We start from the raw sequence: 23,128 nt of genomic DNA on the forward strand, positions 1-23,128 counted from the left end.
TTTTTTTTATTGTATTTTGTCAACAACCTTCTTAAATGTGTGTATAATTATGTTGCTGTGTAAAATCCTTTCTTTTATACGTTGATCTTTCTCCAGAGAGTAAAGCAGAAAGCTTGAAGGAAGCAGAGCAGACATCAGGAAAGCCTTGTCAAGAGTAAGAAGCTTTTCTAAAGTTGTTTGACATGTTTTATTTTGGTTTTTTTGCCTCTTAGCGGTTGAAACCTTCAGTAACCCGATGTGTTTTTGAATCGCAGCAAAGCTGTGAAGCCACAGGATGGCGGGGCTCCTCTCTCCGAAGCTTGCCTGCAAAAAGAAGTCAAGAAGCTAAAGGAGGCTGACAAAGATGGCACCCAAACAGTTATTGTGAGTGAACGAGATAGTTTCCTCTGACCTCATTTTAAATCCTGCGCTTTTGCAATGGAAAACATGGATCATAAGTTGGGTTCTTTCTGTGTTCTGTCACTCTGGAAAACTAAGTGAAATTGAATTCTTGAGAGTGAGCTTATTGCTTTGCTTTGTTCTCGCAGGATGCAGGACAGAAGCATTTTGGAGCAGTGGCCTGCAGTGTGTGTGGGATGCTCTACTCTGCTGCCAACCCCGAGGATGAATCTCAGCATTTGCTGTTTCACAACCAGTTCATCAGCGCCGTCAAATATGTGGTGAGGGAAAGTCACATGCCTATGCCTGTTAAACTGACTCCCTGGATCAGAGCAATAAATGCCAACAAATTTATAGATATGGTTTACAAAAAATAAACAATGCAGTGCAGGGACAACTGAGGATTCCTGATAAAGGGAGTCTTGACCCTCATCTTCCACTCTATGCTGCACTACAGTGAGCAAGACTGCAGGTATTTGATAAGATTCCTCCTTAGGATTGCCCGTTGGACATTTTCTAACTTCCCACCTCTAGAAAACTAGGTCAGCACAGCTCTTTGTTTATTCAGTTCAAGTGTGATTTATTCTTACTGACTTTTCTGGTGGCAGAAGAGACAGTAAATAAAGTTAAATTGAAAATGTAATTTTATTTGGTTTACGTCAAATGATTCTGTCGGCTTATAAGAAGATTTATTACCTGGAATGTTTTGCGCCTATTTGCCAAAATTGTCCAAGATTGGGAGTGACTGCACATAGAAAATGGATTAATACCTACTTAGGACATTTAGATGACATAATTAAATATTTTCTATTCTTTTTGCTTTCCTTTTTTTTGTCAGGGTTGGAAAAAGGAGAGGATTTTGTCTGAGTTTCCAGATGGCAAGATCATTCTCGTCCTGCCAGATGATCCCAAATATGCTCTGAAGAAGGTATGTTTACACCAGCATTTGCTAGCGTGAACTCTTCAGGGCTTATATGTCTGGATTGATAGTTAGGTCCCCAAAACAAGAAGTTCCCAGTTTTTATATTTTTTGGCTCCGTCTTTTACTGCCACCGAGTTAACATGAAACAGCCAGCATGCAGTTGAATTACAGACTGCTGTAATTCTACAGGTTGCAACAACCTCCTCAAGTGTAACAGAATAATAAGTATAAATACATTTAAATAAAATACTCTTTTGAGAATCCTTTGCAGGGAGTGACTGTCTGAGGTAGCAGTCACACGGGCCTAGCAAAAGGTAACAATGGGTACTTTTCTCCACTAGGGAAAAATGTGTATTCCCTGACATGTTGCCAAGTGGTTGCTTTGTGTTGCAAAGAGGGTACTGCACCAAAAATCTTGCAATTGCTTTGCTTGCTAGTAGATTCCCGTGATCACTAGAGGTGGGCAGGTCAATCCAAATGGGTTGATAGTGTCGATCCCAACACTGGTATTGGTATCAGATCGATACTAGCACGATATGATCGATATTTTGTTTCCACTCTCTAAGTTCAGTATGTGTCACACTGCATTGCGTTAAATTATTTTTGGGGGAAATGGAAAAAACACAAACCTCAAGCATGCACTAAAATTTTATTTATAGCCTATAGTAGGGATGGGTATTGATAAGATTTACACGATTCCGATTCCATTTTCGATTCTGTTTAACGATTTGATTCTTTATCGATTCTTTTTTAAAAAAAAGGAGTTTCAGACAAAGTTCTAAGCTAATCGAGGTCGATTAGCTTAGAACTTTGTTTTATATCTTCTCTTTGAACAAGATAGAAATTTTAGGAGTAGCATGGCCTTACAAACCCAACAGTGAGGTCTTAAGAGATCCAGCCTACGGCTCTTCAATGGGGTGTCACAGGGTCCCCATGAAAAAAAAGTTGTAAATGTGAAATAATAAAATAAATATTCTTCTGTAGCAATAACAAAGTATAACATAAATTATTCTGTAGCAATTACACAAGAATATCCAGTAATGTCCCTGCCTACAATTAAACACATTCACTTACCGAAAATCGGGGCCATCTGCTGTGGCAAATGGGTGCAAGCCTTTTACCACAAACTTAGTCACTGCTCGGTGACATTCGTCTATCCTGGCCTGAAAGGAGACGCTACCGGCAGACTGCAGCGAGAACTGCCAGCATCTGAGCCAGACTCTGTCTGTCTCATCACGGTCACCTAAATGCACAGTAATGGCAGGTTTTCTAATAAGGCAGCTAACATAATATGCACTGTTAGTTGATGATTTACCTGCTGCATTAACGTGAGAGGACGTGCAAACGTTACCGCTGCTGCTCGGTTGAGATTCACGAGTCCGGAGCGGAATTAAAAACACGACATTCATTTAAGGTCATCGCGTGTTTTGTGAGCAAATGCTTTTGCATATTCGTAGTGTTTCCTCCCTTAATGAAATATCTACTTTGCAAGTATTGCAAGTTGCGCTGTTGTCATCCGTTCTCGTAAAGTATAACCAAACTTTTTAGCGTTTGAGCCGCCATGTTTCCTGCCAGGTAAATGACGCTCCGCAATGTGGTGACGTCATTTGGGGCGACTGGAATCGATAAGGGAATCGTTTGCAAAAATGGCAAACAATTGCATGAATTGAAACAGTGGAACCGGTTCTCAACAAGAACCGGTTTTCGATACCCATCCCTAGCCTATAGCACATTTAAAGAACAGAAGGCATTTAAATTCTACATTTCTAAAAAAAACACCAAACTTTTTCAAAATGCATGAAAAACTGAAAGGTGTGTATTACTAAGTGGCTTGTTCTTTGGAAAGTAAAAATCACAGCAATTTAGTGGCCATTAAAATGTGTTCAGAATTTATAAATGAGTGATGATTCAACTCATAAATCACGACACATTGCTGTTCCTTACATAAGCTGCTTTTTTAAGTTAATGGTATCAGTATTGGTATCGCTAGTATTGGCTCTGTATTTACTTAGTATTGGTTCAATACCAACATTTGCAGTATCACACAGGAAGACGTTGACTTGCCTGCAAATTGATAACTGAGCACTAAGTTGAAGTTAAACTTGAGAAAGTGGGACACAAACCAGAAACAGAGAATGTTCCCCTTCAAAGTAAAAGTCGTAATTTACTACTACTACTATTGCCTGCCACCCCTCCCAGGGTATGGGGTGCCACAGGTAGATCTCAAGAGATTTCTGTTCTGGGCCATTCTTTCTAGTTGGGTCGAGGTGCAACCAATATATTTTAAAGGGTGAAGGCTTTGCTTTGAAGGTGGATGTTTTCTTTTCTTTTTTAGTGAGTTTTTGGTGAGTGTTTGCATTTCATTCAGCAATAGCCTTCAACAACTCGCCAACTGATTGGGTAATGTTTTTCCGCTAGCAACGAGCAGTTACCTGGGAATCCCTTGCCAGTCTCTAGGCCTGTGTGGCTCAGGCCTAAGGTCTGAAACTCAAAGCTTTTACTGAAGCTATTTACTGTTGTAGGGTCTTTCATCGCTCAGTTTTTGTCTTCAGCAAGTAAAATGCTCATTCATGTTTGTGGGTCTCTGTGTGACGTAAGCAGCCAACTTTGCTGCGTTTGTCTGAGTCTGAGCAGAGAATTCACCCTTATGCACTTAATAATTTAAAGAGCTGTAAACGGCTGAAATGTGAGCAGACAGACTGCATAACCTCTGCTAAGGCTGAAAAGCACATCACAAGAATGCCTGGATCTGGATTAGCTCGTTATATTTTCCTGAAATTTAAAACCGGGTATCTCAGTTTTTCAGCTTGCATTTGTAAATGTGACACCAATACTCCAAGTCTGCCCCGCCTTTGAAAAAAAAAAAAAGAAAAGGTGCTCAAGTCTCACTTGGACTGTATCCTTAGATATGCTCCAATATTTATCATCCCTGCATTAGCATACTGATTCTTGGATGTACAATAATCTGTTCCTCAGGTTGAGGAGATCCGGGAGATGGTGGACAATGACCTCGGCTTCCAGCAGGTGGAGACCAAGTGTCCCTCAAAGACCAAAACCTTCCTCTTTATCTCTAATGACAAGAAAGTGGCTGGGTGTCTCATAGCTGAGCACATACAAGAGGTAAGAGATGATGATGAGCACATTTGTGAATGATCATCATGTAAAAAAATGGGATAAATGAAATTCTTGGCTGATACAGATGTTTAAAATAGCTTAAAATATGAACTAAAATATTTCGTTTTGTGTTTCTAATCTTTCTTTCTTCCTCATGTAACAGTTTTAAGGTATCTGAGCATTTAGACAGACCAAATGGATATAATACAATAAACAGATGTTCGACCGCTGCTATCAGTAAGTGTCCGTTTATTCTGTGACGTTTACTGAGGATTGTGCATGCTCACAGGGGTACAGGGTGATTGAAGAGCCCATGCCAGAGGGTTCGGAGGGAGAGAAGTTGATGTTTGAACGTCAGAGAGCTTGGTGCTGCTCCACAACGCCAGAGCCCGCCATCTGCGGCATCAGTCGCATCTGGGTGGTCAGCGTGATGAGACGTCAGGGCATCGCTTCGCGCATGCTCGAGTGCCTCCGGTCAGTACGGCTGCAAACCGCCAGTCATTTCATCATCATCATCACACACACACAATCAAAGTCATATTAATGCAACTCGTATTTGTTTGTTTTTCTGCACAGGAATAATTTCATATACGGTTCATACCTGAGCAAAGATGAGATCGCCTTCTCCGACCCCACTCCCGACGGGAAACTCTTCGCCACGCATTATTTTGGCACTTCCCAGTTTTTGGTTTATAACTTTGTGAGCGGGACACGCTCGCACCAACCCAAAACCCAAGCAGTATGACGGTCTTCAGATACCGTAACGATGGCTTCATCTGAGACGCTCACCGACCAGTGGGACATCCTCACCAAACACTGAATCTTCACGTGTGTTTTAAAAAGAAAAACCTCCTCGGAGGGGTTACACATTGGTTCAAATCTCAGGATGAAAACAACGAGGTGTTGTTGAAACATGATATTTCACCCTTTAATCCTTCCCCGCATAGTATTTTGAAGAAAAAGAGTATTTTCTTTATACATTTTTAAGTAAACAATTGGTTTTATTAGGAGAATAGAGTTTACATGCATGATCTGACAGCAATAGAAAACAAAGAGCATTTTATCGTTTTATCTTTTGAATCCTCGTGAAGCGTAACCATCAACCTGCTGCATTAAACAAATGGTTATTTGCAAGTTTGTTCCTCAGTCGGTTTTTGTCATTTTTACACCCGTTTCCTGTAGTGGAGTGTGTTAAGCTGCCGTTGTCTCCAGATGTGTTTTAGCGACGTCGATAATCCCTGAAGGGCACAACTGCACAATTTCTTTTGAGGGGTTAAGCTGTGTTTCCTACACTTTGATTTCACTGTCATGTTTTTATTGTAGTATTTCAGAAACAATTTCGACACCTTGATTAGAGAGATGTGGGTTAGAATTGTAGCTTGGGCATTATTTGTGTGCTCCGATCTTCTGAGATCACATTACCTGACTTTTTTTCCCTCAAGCCGAGCCATATACTGTACACCGTTTAGCGAGGCGTTATAGCCTAAACTGTATGAGTGGTGTCTTTAAATTTCACCAAGGCTGTCTTTTGCTTTGTTTGTGCCTGAATGAATCATGTGTGACTTAAGTTGTTGATTTATTTTCTTTACTTTTTTAGCCACATGTTCTTCTTAAGTAGCATCTGGCTTTGTTTTTTTATTCCAATAGTGTAGATTATCATCTTCCTATTCCTTAGTAACAATGAATTAAAATGTATATCAAATTATCATGTAGATTTATGCATAGTATAACAAGATTTATAATGAAAGATGGGCAAGTTCTTAAGTGTCACGTGTTAAATGGTGTTTGAGTGAAGGTAAATATCAACCAGGTTCAGCCTTTATGATTGAAAACAGGGATATTTGCTCAGTGATCAACATGAGGGGTTTAGATTAACCCGCCTCTCTTCAGATTAACAGTATCATCGTAATCCACCTCTTATTTTCTTCTTCCTCCTTGTTAAAGCGGTTGATTTTAGAACGATGTGGTTGTGTAAGAAAAAGACATTTGATTTATACGAAGCTGTTATGTAAATATTTATTTAAATAAAAGTAAAATGTAAAACATTTTTGGTGTTTCTGATTAGCTGCTTTTGACCTTGTATGGATTTTTCCTAATTTTCTGTCATGTAAATGCTGTTATAGTCGTGGCTTCTGATATTAAAAGAGTTTCAAATAACGAGGTCAGTATACACTCGCTGGCCATTTTATTGGGTACATCTTACCAGTCTTTTGCCTCAATTCTTTGTGGCTTAGAATCAACGACATTCCTCAGAGATTTTGGTCCATTTTAATTCAGCAAGCTCTTGATTAAGAGTCATGTTCAAGAAATATGTTTGTGATCATTTGAATTTTGTGACATGGAAGCAGCCATGAGAAGATGGGAACACTGTGGTCAAATGGACATGGTCAGCAGCAATTCTGTGGTGATTCGGTGATGCCCAGTTGCTATTAAAAGTCCCACATCCTCACACCATCAGCAGCCTGAAATGTTACTGGAAGGCGGGGTGGATCCATGCTTTTATTTTTATGTCAAATTCTGATCCTAATGAAAACTCCTAAGACCAGAAACCCTTTTTCTGATTTTGGTTAGACTGTTTGTATAGTCAGTTTCCAGAGTGTGGTCTTCTGCCGCTGCAGTCCTTCTGAGATGCTCTTCTGCATAACTTGCTTGTAATAAGTGTTTGAGTTATTGTTTCCTTCCTGTCAGCTCAGAGCAGTCTGGCCATTCTCCTCTGACCTCTAACAGACATTTAGCTTAACAAACAGTTGAACAGCATGTTCAAGTTGATTGATTGTATGTGCAAATACTCGCTTTGAACCAACAGTTTAGGCTTAATGTCGTAATCACTCAGTTTTAGACCGTTTTTTTTCTGACTCGACTCTCAGCGTTGTCAGCGAGTGTGGATGTCCCTAATGTGGTCATCTCAGGCACAGAAGCCCCACCCACTTGCTGTTCAAACATAAAGTTTAAGGAGGTACAGACTGTGATCTGAGCTTAGTATAAGATAAACAAGGATTATTTTCAATAGTGAATCATGCAAAGCTACTATACTAAGATTGAAAATAAATATACGTAGCTGTAAATCAGCATACTAGGTCTGCTTTAATTGCCCGAGACCCTGTTTTTTTTTATGAGTAATGCCATCTAGTGATCATCGTCCTGGTGCATCTGTGTTCGGTGATATTCGAAGGATTTTTACCCTTCTTTGCTTTGATGTAAAAATCAACTTCAGCAGAAAAGATAGTCTTAAATCGTCTCAAATTGTGGGAAATGTCTGGCTGCCGTGTTTTCTCTTTGTAGTTGCACATGTAAACACTCCCCTCTTAGCGCATTCCTAGACGCTCCTGTCACAACACGGGCCAGTTCGATGGCAACTTCTGAGAAACAAAACAGCCTTAGAACAACACAAATGCTTCCTCAAACAGAGTGAGAAAACAGAGGTCTCCGCTCCTCTTCAGAAATCTGCTGATGCTAATCAGCAAGAGAAAACAAGCGAGCTGAGCTTCTTGAGGTGTCTTTAACACGACGCCCACCTCGGCCTTTACACTTTTACTCACCAAAAAAGGCTAATCTCCAAGACATTAATCACCCAGGATCTATAAAAATAATCTGGACTGAGTTTAGTGTAAAAGAAGTGAAAAATAGAAGACGAACATTTGGAAACACATACTTTTAATTCTTAAATGTCAATTTTAAAAGACAGAAACGTCTCAGCTGCCACATCGTAAACCATAACACAGTTTGTCCTAATGATAGAAACCAGGTTATTGCAAATATGCATTAAGCTATGGATACTAAGCGAAAACCAGGAAAGGTCCTATTTACATTGTAGTCAACTGATACAATATGTATAGTACAGAATTTGAGTTCCAGGCCACAAACTGACCTGTTCACTCTGCGGGGTTGCCTGACATCTGCTTGGGACTTAAAGTGTTTAGAGTTTTAAAACGAGATTACAGTAATGCTCTGAGTGCTTGTTTTGACAGGCAACCTATAGGGTGAGAAGAGCTGCTCTGGAGTGTAAAATGGCAAATATACACTTGATGTGTCAAACTGTTTTTTTCTGTGTACTGAACAAGCAATATAAAAAGACAAGTTGAAGCACAAGGTCTTGTTACACACGGGCAAATGCAAGGGTTGAAAAGGGTTAATCCGCTAGCTTGTGCATCTGTGACGCATTGTTACACACTTGGCATTGGCTCAAAAGACTTGACATATGATAGTGTATTATGCCAAAGCTATGGCAACAGCAAAAAAGTAGGCACCAAAGAAAATATTTCTCACTGTGGCCTAATAATGAACACTTGTTTCGTCCATATTCTGTGATTATGTGAAAAAAAGCTGCCCCTTTTACAGTAAAGGACAATGCTGTCCACAAAAATTGTACAGTACATCTAATACGTCCTGCTCCGGGAGCCTTCTATTAACGACACCCTGAGCTTTTCCAGGCTGCACCACCACTACAACTTCGCCTTCAGGTTGAGGCTCCATCATTGGGTGCACTTTGTTGTCCAACATCTTAAAGTCAGCAGGCAGCATGCCGTTCCTCTCGGCCCACGTCTTGGTGTCTTCTGAGCTGTCCTTTTCCTCTGTGATGCTGTCGTCATATGCGCTGCTTTTGCTCACCGTGCTCAGCTCGTCCTGATATATGTCCGACTCGCTGCCGTGGGGCAAAGAAAAGTAGGTGCACTTCCTGGAAAGCAGTTTGGTCTTGTCTTCTTCTGGTTCAGGTTTTGTGGCGAACAGAGAATAGGGACTTTTCTCCTCTGTGTCCTCAAACGCTCCTTTGCCTTCAGGAGTGTTTGTAAAAGATTTGTTGATTCCAATTGGATCTGAAACAGACTTTCGGATGAGGGTGTTGTCTCTAAGCAGCCAGCGTCCGTTATCAATGGGAATGCTGTCGCCGGGCCCGACCTGTGCATTAAAAGCGATGCATCTCGTCGCTTCGCTTAAGGTGTCGAGGGCATTTGTGGAGTAGAAGTATGAGAGCTCAGACATTGCTTTGGATCGGGCTGTGTGGAAGGAAGCGAGGATGCCCGACTGTTCATTTTTCTCCTGCTTTGGCTCAGATGGGGGCCTTTCACTTGCTTCCTCATCAGTATTAGTATCCTTCTTGCCATAAAGCCTTTCGATTGTCCTCCTCACGAAGCCTTTAGTGATGGATTTCCGCGCCGAATCATCTTCCCCACTCGACAGTTCGCTTGAAGTCTGAGATTGATATCCACCACTGACGGAGGTCTCGGCTCTTAGCTCAGCCAGCTCTGATGTGTGAGGAATTGGGAAACGAGTTTGCTGGATGTTGGTGGCGCTCCTGGCTAAGAACATCTCCCTGATGGATCTGACCCTGCTGCCTTCGGGCTCGGTGGTTATAACGCCACTGGAGTCGTAGCTGAAGGATAACGATGACTGGGGAGCCGATCGGGTGCAGAGAGTCACCTGAGATGTGGGTGATTCACAGGGTGAATCCTCGTCGCCTGAGTCCTGAGGGGCCTCTTTTTGCGAGTAAAATTTGACTGCAGAACTTTTTGTTGTGCTTTTTCTTTTCTCTGCATCAGCAACTCGCTTTTCTAGAAGAATTACTCTCTCTGCAACTGACTGGGAAATCATTTCTTCAGACTGGACCTTCTCCACAGACTTTTCAGAGGTAGTGCCTTCAGACTGTGCTGCCAGTGCAGGAGCTGCTTGGTCAGTTACAGTTTCTCCTTTATATTTGTCCACATGAGCTTTTTCCTCCTCTGAGCTGGACTCTTTTTCATAGTAACTTAACTCTTCAATTGAGCTGGTGATTTTTTCCTCTTGGACCTTCGGCTCCTCTTCATCTGCGTGCTCTTCAAAGCTGTTGTGATCGTTCCCACTATCATTGTCTGCATTAAACTTACAACTCTCTTTTTCCAAAATCTGGTTTTCTATTAAATTGCTATGCGTGCTCTCACTGTTTGTCCTGTCATAAATATATGTTTCCTCAATGTAAGGGTCCTCATCTTCTGAGCTAACCTTGTCTTCATTTGGCTCTTCAATCAAAGCTGTCAAAGACGATGAAGCTCTTTTCTTTTGCTCGCGATCATCTGGAAGGTCACAAAGCTGTTTCGCCTCCATGTCCTCCTGCTCTTCCTCAGTGCCGGACATGCTTTCTTCAACAATAACCTGCAGCTTCTTGCTATCAACCTCTGGCTGCTCTTCCTCTGAAGATGGCTCATCCATGTCTGAGTTTCCGGTGCTTTCATCCGTCAGTCCCATGCTGTATGTTTGGCTCGGGTGTTCCTTCTCAGAGCTGGGCTGACACACAGGGGCAGACGAGTCACCTTTGCTCATCTCGGTACACGTGACCTTTGTCCGATTTTCCCTGTCTTGGCTGGTTATGCTTTTCTCCTCTCTTACATTTAGTTCCACGTATTGGCTGGGGCTTGGTAGCTTGCTATCTTCTTCCTCAGAGGGACTTTCAGGTTTGGACAGGTCTTCACCCTCGATACTCTCGTGTTTGATCTCCTCACATGAAGTTTCCGACTCGTCCCCTGAGCTCTTCAGCTCACCTGCATCTGAATTGATCACACTTTGCTTACAACTCCCTCTTTCTGCTAATTCTTTACTGGCACTTGAGTTCTTTTTCTGCCCTTCATCATCTGCACCTGAGTCCTTCTTGAAATTTTTCTTACTCCCGACTTCTCCTTTGATGATATTCTCACTTGATGTGTCCTGACATGACTGCAAGTCCTCCTTGTTCTCTTGTAGCATCGATGCTTTACTGTGAAGCCCCTTTTCTTCAGTAACAGTAGGGTTAGCTGGTGGATCATTATCTTCAGTGGTTGGGATTGTCGGTTTGTCCTTTGCTTCCTCTGCCATCAGGTGAGATTTGTCTGCTCCAGATTGTTGTGTTTGCTTAATGATGGACCTTACATCCACATCCACTTTATCATCTGGTGTGGAATCCAAAACAGTGGCGGCTTTCTCTTTGAAGAAATGATCAGCAATTTCTTTACTGCTATCTTTAGGTGACGACTCTGTAATGTCAGATTCACTTTTTGGACTTAATGAAAGAGAAGCCAGTTCCTCCTTCAGCTTCTCCGGTACATCGAGGTTATCCATGATCTCGTCAATAATGTTTTCTTCAGCGACACGCTCTTGTTCGGGGTTCTCTCCAGTTAGGAGTTCTGCCTCTGAACCATTTGGCGTTGAGCTGCGGCTTTTGCATTTGTCACTGAGTTCCTGAAAGCCCTTCCAGCTCTGCAGGAGCTGCTTTGAGGCCGTTTTTTGCAAATTTGACAAACTCGTCTGTAATCTGTGGGAATCCTCGATTCTGGCAATTTCTCTGAGCGAATCGATCATTTTTAAAGCCTCCGCACAGCTGACGCTGTTTGCGTTCAGCTCATTCCTATTCAAGTTTGTAAGCCCTTCCTGGAGGGTCATGACAGCCAAGAAAGCGAGGAGAGCTTTAGATGAGGAGCCAAATGTAGACGCTACGTGGGAGGAGAAGTCTGGCAAGCTGTTGGACTTTTCCAGACAGGATGGACGTTTGTTTTGAGTCATCTGTCTTATTGACTTGATTGAGTAGCAAATCTTTTCAAGGACTGGTTTCATGCTTGGCTGGTTTGCAGTGTTTAATGGCTTTATTATTTGCATGTTTGTCACAGGGTTCTCTTGATCTGTTACTTCACCTTCTGTCTCGTTCTTTTCAATACACTGGTCAGCTTCCAGTGGCATGAAAGTGACAGAGGTCAGCATTTTATCCAGTTCGGCTTTTGAATTTAGTGACTGTGGTGTCTGGTGATTTTTTCTTAGGATTGATGTTTTCGTTTGTCTCATAGTTGTTTGCTCTGATGGGTTGTCAGAGGAGAGGTCGTTGGAGAGCAACTTTCTACCTGACTTGTGTTTGACAGGCGGCGACGCCATGTCCAGAGACTGGGAATATGGAGAGAGTCTCTTTTGCAGTTTTGGTTTATTAGTCTGCTTTCTCTCAGTGGAGGGGCTGCCATCTGAAGCTGCATGTTTTTGTGGTCTGATGTTTGGAGACAGAGTTTTATCCATGAAGCGGTTTTCGAACTTCCTCTCTGGAGATGGGCTGGTTTTTGCTTTTGCTTTTTTCACCAGGATCTTAGGTGTTGACGTCTCTTTTTGAGTTTCTTTACTCATTTCTCTCACTTTAAATGATGCATCATTTGATGAGATACTGGGCGATGACAGCCTCTCATCAGATGTTAAACTAGATGGGGACACAGAAGTACCACACGACGGGCAGCTCGTCAGACCTGACCAGTGTGCCGGTTCTAGTTGGGCTTCGATTGATCGCTGCGATGGTGTTGAACAGATGCCATCACCTCCCACAGTGTTGTTCTCAGTAAATGATGTGGTCTTCTCTGGAGTGGCCTCACTGCTTGAAGCATATTTATCAACAGAAGCCTTTCTCACTGACATTTTCCTTTCAAGAGACAGATTACTGACCAAAGGGGCCCTTTTAATAGAGGGTGTTCTTGAGAGCGATGCTGTTGTGTCATCTGTAAATGATACGGCCTTGTCAGACGTAGGACTGATGGGTAATGGATTATAATCTGTCACTTCACTGCTCACTGATGAGAGCCTGTATAATGGGCTGCTGTTCACTAATAACGCATCTTCCGTGCAGTATTCAGTGTTTGATAGCTCTGTGCTTTCAGCAGGAGGAGGTGGCGGTGGTAGCTCCATTGAAAGCGTATTAAGCGGCGTTGCTTTTTGGAACGAGATCCGGACTGAGCTTGATTTATTTTCCACTTCACTGTCTAACAGTGTTTCTGTTGAGATCTTATCACTTGGTGGCACAGGATGGTTTATTTCTTCTTTTTGGGATTCGTTCTTCTGGTTTCCTGTGTTTTTTGTGCTTGGAGAATGATGAAGTTGCTGCCTGGCTGTAGCTTTCTCGATGGGTGGACTCGATTTGTTTTCAAAAGACTGGACTCTAAGTTTGACAGATGTTGCCAGTGAACTCTCTGGTGGAGGTTCTGAAGTTTGACACATTTGTATTTCTGAACACTTTACATCTTCTGCCACATCGATCAGGTCATGCTTATTTTTAGGCTCTTTATACTTGCCATTTTCTGCTTCCAGTTTTTGACGTTCCTCATGCAGGTGAGACGGGTGGTTGAGGTGGGCTTTCTGCAGCCAGCTTTCTACATATTCATTTGTAACAGCGCTGGAGGTGTTAAAAGCAGGCAACACGCTTCCATTAATATCATCGGGCTCGTTTTCGCTCCTTTTCTCCACATGCATCGATTTCTGCCGTGTTAGTATTCCCCGTATCTGGCTGACTTCATTGGGAGAAACATTCATCTGGCTTGTATCAAAAGAAACTCTCTCTATGGATTTTTTTAATACTGATTGCACATTTGAATCTTTGTCCGTGCTTCTTGTTGTCTCATCTGACACTTCTGAGCTCTTTGCTGTAACACCTCTGTCCCTGTTTTGTGCTGGTCTCTTTTTAAGGTTTTTCGATGACTTCATTTTGTTTCCATAAATCCTCCTAATGTATCCGGCACTGGAGAAAGCTTTTACTTTTTTATGTGCTTCCGTTGCCTCTGCAGTATTCTGTTTTAGTCTTTTTCGTGGTGTTGCGAGCCTCCGAACCACCTTGGGCTTTGAGGATGCCCTCTTATCCATGCTGGCGTCTTTTTGATGGGTCTTTGTTTGGATTTTTCTGGGTTTTTGGAACTGTTGCTGTCTATTTTTTCCTCTCACGACACCATTGTGCTGCAACTTTACTGACATACTTTCACTCTTCCAGATACTAATGGACTCGGATGCAGTTGACGGTCTGCAGAGTTCTGATTCAAATTTATTATTCGATGACATCTGCCCTGTTTCTGAAGTAGGTGGCCTTCCAACAGTCGTAGTAGTGTGTGCACAAACATTTGCAAGGAAATTGTCCTGGCATGTTTGCTGTTCATATATGTGCATGACTGTCTCAGTCACCTCCTCTCCGCTGGATTCACTCTGCACGATCTCACTCATTTCTGCAGATTTAAATCCAGAAACATTTTTACTGTTGACATCAACAGAGCTGAGTCTTCTTGGTTTGGGCACCGGTCTAGTGCTGCTCTGCTTGGCCATGCAATACTGCTCTGTCATTGTTCCATTTCCTGTCTGCTCACTGTAGGAATAAGAGCCAATAGTTCCTTGCTGAATCCCATCTTCTGTAACTGATATGATACTCTCCACAGAGGCTTGCTTTTTGCTAATTTGCTTGTATCCTGGTGTCGGAGCTCTCCCAGAGGACAATGCATCTGAGTGGTTTTTGACGATCTCCCCTTCCTTACCGCTCTCACTTAAAGCTGCATTACCGAGCGATGGTGGATCATCGTCATTGTTGTCTTGAGTTTTGTCCTTGTTCCACTTGTTGTCGACAGTGGCAGCAAGACTCTGTAAATCCAGTGAGTTTGATTTAGGCGAGCAGATGTCCAGCTCTGCCTCAGTCTCCTGTAAAGAGCTCGCATTATGCTGGCTGGTCACGCTTGAGCGTGTCAGGGTGGTGGTCCAGTGGATGGCTTCCTCTTCCTTAATTGTCAACCTCACCTTCATCTCCACCGTCATGCTGCCGTCCTGATTCACCTGAAAGGACTTCTCAATATTGTCGTCGCTGGGCAGCATGTAGTCCTGCCCTTCAGCTTCATTGCCATCTGTCTCTGCTACAGACTCCAGGATGCGATTTGACTCCAACTCAACAGAGTTTGTGGGGTTGCTGCGTATATCACAGGAACTCTCTGCGATGGTGTTGTGAATCTGATGAACGATGTACCTCTCAGATGACGAGGAAAAATTCCTTGACTTCTTTTTACCTTTTCAAGGAGTCAGGCGAAAAAGAAGAGTCGAAACATCCAAGGATTGAAGAGGAGAGGACACCCGAGAAGCATGAAGGGAGAAGAGAAAGAGCAAAAGGAAAGTTAGAAAGATGATATGAGTGCTGCTCATCAAGCAGACTAGCCAGCCAACCCAGTGACTGTGTATGTAGGTCATCTACAGTATTATGTACATAGCGTTGCCTCAGCACTTCTCCAAACTTTATCCCATGAGGCCAGGTAGATTACTCCAGACGCACTGATTATGTCATATGAAAAGAGGTCTGCTGAACTGACGCTACTCTTCAAATTGTGCCTGCAATGTATTCTCCTCATGTAAATACGATAATTTAGTCTTAAAAACCTTTAAAAAATTAATTAAAAAATGTTTATTGGAATATAAACTTACGATTCAAAGCCTTTTGCCTCTTGAGACTCATTTGCTTGGTACGCCGCCATGTTGGAGATGGAGATTTCTGTGCACTGTAGTTTGCAGGCCTGAATGGCTCCCTGCCCACAGCTACCACAGTTCCAGAGCACAATATCAAGCCTGGAACACCGTCAACCTGCAGCAGACAAGAGATAAAGAAGTTAGTCCTTTCAAATAATCTTGATTTTAATAACACAAATTGCATGCATAACTAGAAAAAAAGTATTATTTTCTAATTATTATTTGTGAATCACCCTCAGGTTCTGATTGTATTAGCTCCTTGACCTAAAGCCTTACAGTGCAGTATCCCAGAAGGCCTTTCTGGGTATTAGGGTGAGTGGCCAAAGAAGCTTAACACTTTCTCTCCTCATGCGACAGGTATTTTATGCCAAGGTTAAATCAGTCTCTTATGGGAAGTGTAATCTATTCAACAATGATACTATTTTGTTTCCAATTAGAGGAAATGATTTGTGAATATTCATTGATTCTTAAATCCTTTTTCTATGTGTTGGACTGACAGAGGAGAACACTCACACGTCTGCCATCAGGAGTGTGTAATTTCACCACATGGAACTGCATGAGCTCTGAGATATATTCCAGGATAGCCTCGTAACTTGGAGAAGTCTTCTTGTGAAGCACCACAGTGTGTTTTACAGAGGGGTCCCCATTGCGGAAAACCAGTAGGCTCTTGGGTGTGCGAATAAGCACTGGCTCCTGTTTGTGGATGCTCTGGCCTGGGAAAAACCGACCCTGCTGAATAGTCCGACGGTGAGAGCTAACCGGTCTGGCGTGGTACCAGGGTGGCAGCTTCTTCCTGGCCAGTGCCAGATTGATGGGCTTTACCTTACGGCTATCGGAGCAAATGTAGGATTTTCCATCCTTAAGTTCATCCAAAGATTTGACTGCATGAATCCCCCGAGGAGTGGTGATGTTCCTCACCCCAAACGGCAGGGGCACCTTCTTGGAGAGACTGTCCAAGAGTGCATCAAAGGTCTTAAAGGTGCGGTTGTTGATGACAAGGCGCAAACCATTGAACTGAGGATCTCCGCTCTTGTAGAAACAGACCCTCTTTGATAAGACAGGGTCAATGACGCTTGGGTGGCGTGAGGTGGCAAAAGTTTGCCCACTCCCCGATGACTGGTCAGGGAGGGCGTTCCGAAGTCCTGCCTCATTCATCATCGCTGATTGGCTGTGAGAGGAGAGAAAGAGAGGAACAGAAGTTCAGCAAGAACAACGGATTTTCCTTTACTGTTGTGTTTGACTGGTTTTGATTGTTGCCTTTTGGTACAAAAAGCTCCTCTAGTGTTGAGTTATTGCTCAGAAGCAGCCCAAATTTACTACACATGAAATATGAAAATATGAAACACCTTAGATTTTGATGTTGGCAGAGTGTGACTGGAATTCTTCCCTTGGCTCTCCCCGCTCAGAGTTTCTATATAAAGTCCATGTATGTTGAACATCCATTGGACTCTTTAAAGTGGTTTCTGTGGTGTCAAACACTGCACTGCTGCTGTTTCTGAGATAGACATAAGGTTTTCATTTTGCTGGTGCTGTGACACACTTGCCATAGTCATACAGCAACAATGTCGATATATGAAAGCAGGATTGGCTGCGGGGATATAACTGCCAGCCAACAGGATGCTGGTCTTTGTTTTTGCATTTAATTAATTTTCACTTGTTTTGTTGGTTTCTTTTTTTTTGTGCTTGCTGTTTCTTTAGGTTTTGGGACCAGAACTACTTGGTTAAGTTAGACCTCAGTCACACAGACCTCAAGACCCACATTGACCCCCTGACAATCTACGGTGCTAGACAAAAATATGTATTTAGTGAGTGGTTGGTGAAAAATTGTCCCAGTTGCTGGCAGTTTGAATGGAAGACACTGACTTGTCTGCAAACGCTCTTAGTCTCTGAGCTAATCAGATTATAACTCTTTGCAACCAGTTTCATGACACCCAGCAACCACTTGCCAACTGGTTTTCCCTCGTAGCCAGTGATTACTGGAGGGACACTGAGTGTTCTCTAAGCCTATGTGAAAAAAGGGTTTCCTGAATTGATTTCCCACTTACTGCCATGAACTCTGTCTACAACTCACAACCATTTGGTGAATACACATTTTCTCCTCCTGACCGGAGGTTACCAGATGGTCTCCAACTGGTCTCTAGGCCTGTGTGACTGTTTGCAGTCAGAGTTAATATACAATGAATTACAAAGTTAACCCTGCACATTAAAAAATGACACCATTAAGTACCCATGACTCCAATACGTCCTGAACACACATCTAAATGTGAGACACTGGGAGTGAGGCCCCACCGTAGTTTCTTGCTGATGTGTCAAAAGCATCTTCGCGCAAACAAGCAACACTCGGTCTTCTTTGTGAATCAACTTCATATGTCTTTTTTTCTTTTCATTGAATTAACCATTTCCAGTTATTTATATCAGATGTACATTAAATTAACATTTAAGTATATTAATAATTATTCTTCCTCTAATTTTGGGCGCTATTGTTCATTGACAATCAAATGCTTTTTGTCCATTTAGACAGGTTTTCTCATACTTTGCGAACACCTACTTGACCTTTTTCTTCTCTGAATCTTAAATACAGCTATCCTGCATTCAGGGTGTATTTTATAAAGCTGCTTCATGAATTTGTATTAAAGATGACTGTACCTCGTGGGATTTTTGCAAAGACACAAACAACTTAACACCATGTTCGAGGCAAACAGCTGAATGACGTCTTCTGAGCATATGTTGTTTACTTTGCTCAACTGCTGCCATCAGGTAACATGATCTAACTTTTGGGAAACCAGCCAGTTGCGTGGCGTCTGCTTCTGATTACCTGGCTTAGCGGCGCATAAGTGACAGAAATATTTCACAATAAATTCCCTCTTACCAGTTTTACTTTGAGCATATACGTAAACATGCCACAGTTACATGTAATGTTCAAGTTTCCTTTTTAAAAAATTTACGGTGCCATTTAAGCTATTTAATTTATTATTGATAGTAAAGTTAGTTGGAGCAGACTATAAATAGATTTTTAAAAAAGCATTTTCAGAATGGACAAAGTATATATATGCTATCGGTACATAATCTGTTAGGATTTCTATGGTGTTACAAACACTAGAAGTATAAACACACTACACCTGAGTAAGTAAATAGGTTAAACAATAGCTCAGTAAGTAAAAACAAATGAACAATTGTATGATTTCAGTGGGAACTCACCTTCTTTGGCATCACAAAAGTCCCAAATGTTTTTAAGAGGATCCATGAAATGTTATTCCGTGCTCTACATTGTGACTGCTGTTCAACTGCTGTTCAACTGACTGCACAGTAACAGTGTATTTCGGGAGACTCCATCATAGTTAATTTGCTTAATCTTTGCTCAGAGTTAATCTGCGCTGCAGGTGCAGGTGCAGCGCTCGAAAATCCTCTCCAGAAAGGTGTGTCACAGAGAAACGTGGGGGTGTCACAGCAGGTTAAAGAAGTAGTCAGAAAGATCTCAGGTTTATTAACTATGTGTTTTAAGTTGAAATGTAATTACACGTCATGCATGTGCGTCTTCACCTGGGAAAATTTTGCAAGCGGCTGAAGAAAATCTGAAAAACTTTGGTTTTCCCCACCACCATTTCAACATTCAGAGTGTTTGTACTCATATTTGAAGTTGAATTATGAGGTTTAGACAGGGTAAAATGTTTGGTTTTCTTCACAAGTGGCAACAGATGGTCCACTGATGTCCACAATATTTGTGCAGGGTTGTAATCTCATTGAAGACCTCTTTAAGTAATAAGGATTAAGGGACTCTCCATTCTCAGGACCCACAGAGACGATCACTTGTTTTTAATGAAATGGGTAAACATGCACCATTTTTCCTTGAGAAATCTCATGACTGCTTTATAATTTATAATAGAGGTTAGTTTTGTCTTTGTTTTGAGCCTCTCTGAGCAGAACAAATGCACTACATGACACATAAAAGTACAATGACAAACACTCGAAGACTTTTAGGACTTTACTAAACAAAAATAGTGTTTGTTCCAGAAATACAATTAGGTTTAGAAGGGTAATGGACTCCAGTTGTAGATCAGGTTAAAAGGTATTACTGCAGGCATTAGCCAGTCACGAATATCCTTAACCATGAACGATCACGAGTTGCATAACAGTTACCAAAAATGGGCTGAACTGAATCTATTTCTGTAGTGAAAGGGATTAGTGTGCAAGGATGACTTAATTCCACAGTAAACCTGGGGCTGAAGTGAAGGAATCAAAGGAATACACAAAAGTTATCGGGTTTCAGCTTAGTACAAAAGGATAAAGTGATGACACTCTGTCGCACTGTTTATTTTACTGCTGTAAAAATATCTCAGGTGTGTACGAAACACACGATATGTGCCGTAGGAAAGAATTCCTGCCGAGCCCCGACCAGACAGGGATTCAGGAATGCCACAGGAGGCTCCCATGATCTCAGCCCATGACCTGTTCCCAAAACAACAACGAGCACAAAAATGTGAAAAATCCTTCAAAGGAAGCAGGGGGCGAACAATGGAGGAAGCCCTCAGCGTAAACAGGTAGGCCCGAAGCCTGCATGCCCCTCATTCCAGCCCTCCACTGCAGAGAGATAAGAGACAAGCATAGGCTGAAACGGAGAGCGAGGGTTAAAAACAGTCTGGTTACACTGATGGAGCAGTGCGGATCCCGCCAAACACGCACGAATCGGACTGAAAATAGTCTTGAGCCGAAGCTCTGCACTTAACGGAGCGCGGCAGGTAATAGCAACAGTTCTCTGAAGCTCCATTTGTCACATAACCTTCCACGTCACAGTCAGAACAAACCAGCTGGTGACATGAATACTGTTGTTTTTCCTTCACGTGAAATCACAGGCTGCCATGACGAAGACATCTGTCTCTGCGTTCCGGGTGTATTGCCACCCTTTGCCATGCTCTATATTTAAAGCCCGTGCGCCTATACTGCAACTAATTGGCGCCAAGTTAGATTCAAACCTATGCTGTTAATGGGAAAAAATGTGGGATATGTTTTGGCCCTTGTCCCCTTTCTATATTTGGCCCAGCGTCTCTCGTGCAGCTGTTCCTCCAGATCTGTCTCCCCGTGTTTCCATCAAACACCTCTCTTCAGTCTGCCTATATTGCCTCAATTCAAGAGCCTCTGCCAGCCTCCATCAGGCCCTGCTACACAGAAAATAATAATAGTTTTCCTCTGATGTTGAGCCACATTTGGGCTTTGTGTTATGACTTAAAATAAAATGCGATGCTCTCTGTTTAGCCTTTGTAAGTTGTGGAACTCCTGCCGGCACTGCAGCTGTCAGAAATTCAATTAACAATGATACAGCTGCACTCTGACCAGAAACATTCGCTCCAAATTAAAGTCGTGCAACCGAACCCGCAACTATGACCTCTTTTAACTTTTCTTGCATCCATGCGGGCGCGCTATTCCTACAGAAGTTTTAAACATGTGTGACAAAGTTGATGAATTCCATTTTCCTCCTCTTGGCGTCGATTGGTTTAACTAAAAAAATGTGGCTTGGCAGACGTTTACAGAAAAATGTGCTTACTATTCAAAATTCCATTCAAGCCGCATGATGTTATATCTATTTTCCCCTCCCAACTTCCAGTGGAATTCCCAGATTTTGAATGAATCCGTGCCAAACAGGACTCGTAAGGTCACACCACCGCCCGTCCCGACCCCTCCGAAACCCCTCGCACAGCAGTCAGAGGTCCCCACCCCGTCCATTTTGAGCACTCCCTATCAGCTGTGCCAAGCTTTTAATCTGCCTGGTGACATCCCAGTGTTTCCTGCATAGGACAGAGGGAGAGATAAGCACACTCTTCGGTGCGGTAAATCACTCCGCACCCCCCCTCGTTCACTGATATCACCATTATTCAATTAGGTTGTACTCAAACTCACCAACATTCTTGGTAATTACAGTAAAAAGCTTGCAGGGTGTGCACGATAATTTCATGGCTGGAATCTTTTTCTTTCCTTTCAACAGCATCACCTTTAATTATAAAAACAAACAAAAATCCTATTTAGCGGTAACTACGCATTTTTTTAACATACTGCTTTTCTGTAAGAAATCAAAAGCACAGGTTGTTTCTATTAACTGAAAATGTGCATTTTTATATTACAGTTCATCATAATTCTACTTTCCTTTTATTGTGACAAGAAAGCAGAAATCTTTGTCTTGTTATATCTTCCAGTTTTTCATCAGTGTGGTTGGAAATCATGACCAGTGGAAAACTGACTTAATGCAAAGCATCTCTATCTCTCATGTAAACCTCATCTTATTATTCAAAAGGCCAATAACAGTTAATAAGGCTGATATGGGCGTGTATTGGTGCTATGCAACAGCCTATCTTGTTAACTGTTAAACTAGGGGATTAGCTCTTTGGATTAGCATTAGCCTTATAGCTCAGTGGACACTATATTAGGTACATCTTTGCAGTGAACTCACTGTCATGTTCAACAAACCTGGAAGCACCCATCAGAGGATGGGCGCACTGTTGAGATAAAGGGACGGACACGATCAGCAACAGCGTTCAGGTAGGCTTTGGCATTTAAATGATGCTTGGCTGGTATTAAGGACCCCAAAGTGTGCCAAGAAATATCTCCCATACCATTGTATCACCACCACCAGCCTAAACCACTGACAAAAGGTAGGATGTATCCTGCTGTTTACAGCCAATTCAGACCATCCACATGATGCAGTAGAAACTGAGATAGATCAGACCAGAAAATGTTTCCTGTTATTAGCTGACAGGAGTGATTAGGTCTTCTGCTGCTTCAAGGTTTGATGTGCTCCATGTTCAAAGATGCCCTTCTGCATGCTTGGTTGTAACAAGTGGCTATCTGAGTTACTGTTGCCTCCCTGTGAGCTCAAAGCAGTCTAACCATTCGCCTCTAATCTCTGACATCAACAAGGCATTTTCATCCAGAGAACTGCCGCTCACTGGATATTTTTGGGTTTTCAACCCATTCTCTGTAAACCGTGAAGCTGGTGGTGCGAGAAAATCCCAGTACATCTCGGCTGATACTCAGACCAGCCTGTCTGGCACCAACAACCATTTCACATTCAAAATCACCTAAATCATCTTTCTTCCCTGTTCCGATGCTCAGTTTGAACTTCAGAAGTTCGTCTTAAGCATGTCTAAATGCCTAAATACACCAAGTTGCTGCCATGTGATCAGCTGATTAATCTATTGGACTATTTCCATAAATGAAACAGTTGTACCTAATGAAGTGTCCAGTGGGTGCACATTACTTGAATGGGGGAAATTTACGTACACTGGTTCAGCACATAAATAGCTCAGACTTTATCTTTCATCTGAGCAGCAGAGTGTAAATATAACTATATAAACAAAGTTTCTTTCCAGTATTACAAAGAGGGAGCCAGTGTGAAGGGAAAAAGTATTAAATAAGGAAATAAAGACAATATACAATGGCGGATAAGAAAATGTTCAGTGGACAGTGTCTTTGCAGTGTCCCCAGATTGTGAGG

The 23,128-nt window shown here is 42.3% G+C and overlaps 2 protein-coding genes across 2 annotated transcripts; one reads left to right on the forward strand and one right to left on the reverse strand.

Annotated features, from left to right (window-relative positions):
* Positions 1-56: 56 nt before the first annotated feature.
* On the forward strand, positions 57-6,584 carry LOC102306999 (N-acetyltransferase ESCO1; the record flags this gene model as incomplete). The annotated part of the gene is made up of 7 exons (XM_005922521.2): positions 57-154; positions 255-363; positions 528-659; positions 1,217-1,306; positions 4,277-4,420; positions 4,704-4,888; positions 4,991-6,584. Coding segments are annotated over 7 exons (927 nt in total), but the record flags the coding sequence as incomplete, so codon positions are not given.
* Positions 6,585-8,051: 1,467 nt separating this feature from the next.
* On the reverse strand, positions 8,052-18,959 carry LOC102306387 (oxygen-regulated protein 1). Its single transcript, XM_005922519.1, has 4 exons — positions 18,845-18,959; positions 16,160-16,814; positions 15,605-15,761; positions 8,052-15,195 (listed from the first exon to the last, which is right to left on the reverse strand). The coding sequence occupies exons 2-4, from the start codon at positions 16,802-16,804 to the stop codon at positions 8,747-8,749; spliced, it is 7,251 nt and encodes a 2,416-aa protein (XP_005922581.1). The 5' UTR covers positions 16,805-16,814; positions 18,845-18,959; the 3' UTR covers positions 8,052-8,746.
* Positions 18,960-23,128: the final 4,169 nt, after the last annotated feature.

This window comes from Haplochromis burtoni, unplaced genomic scaffold (genome assembly GCF_018398535.1).
Source record: "Haplochromis burtoni strain Fernald_Lab_line unplaced genomic scaffold, NCSU_Asbu1 Contig_58, whole genome shotgun sequence".
NCBI lineage: Eukaryota > Metazoa > Chordata > Actinopteri > Cichliformes > Cichlidae > Haplochromis > Haplochromis burtoni.

What these genes read in the sequence shown, in the direction of transcription:
- LOC102306387 (XM_005922519.1), bottom strand. Translation starts at nt 16,804, where the DNA reads ATGATGAATGAGGCAGGACTTCGGAACGCCCTCCCTGACCAGTCATCG. An exon ending in ACACTCCTGATGGCAGACGT is followed by an intron (nt 15,762 to 16,159) that starts GTGAGTGTTCTC and finishes TGTCTGCTGCAG; the next exon opens with GTTGACGGTGTTCCAGGCTT. An exon ending in GAGGCAAAAGGCTTTGAATC is followed by an intron (nt 15,196 to 15,604) that starts GTAAGTTTATAT and finishes CTCCTTGAAAAG; the next exon opens with GTAAAAAGAAGTCAAGGAAT.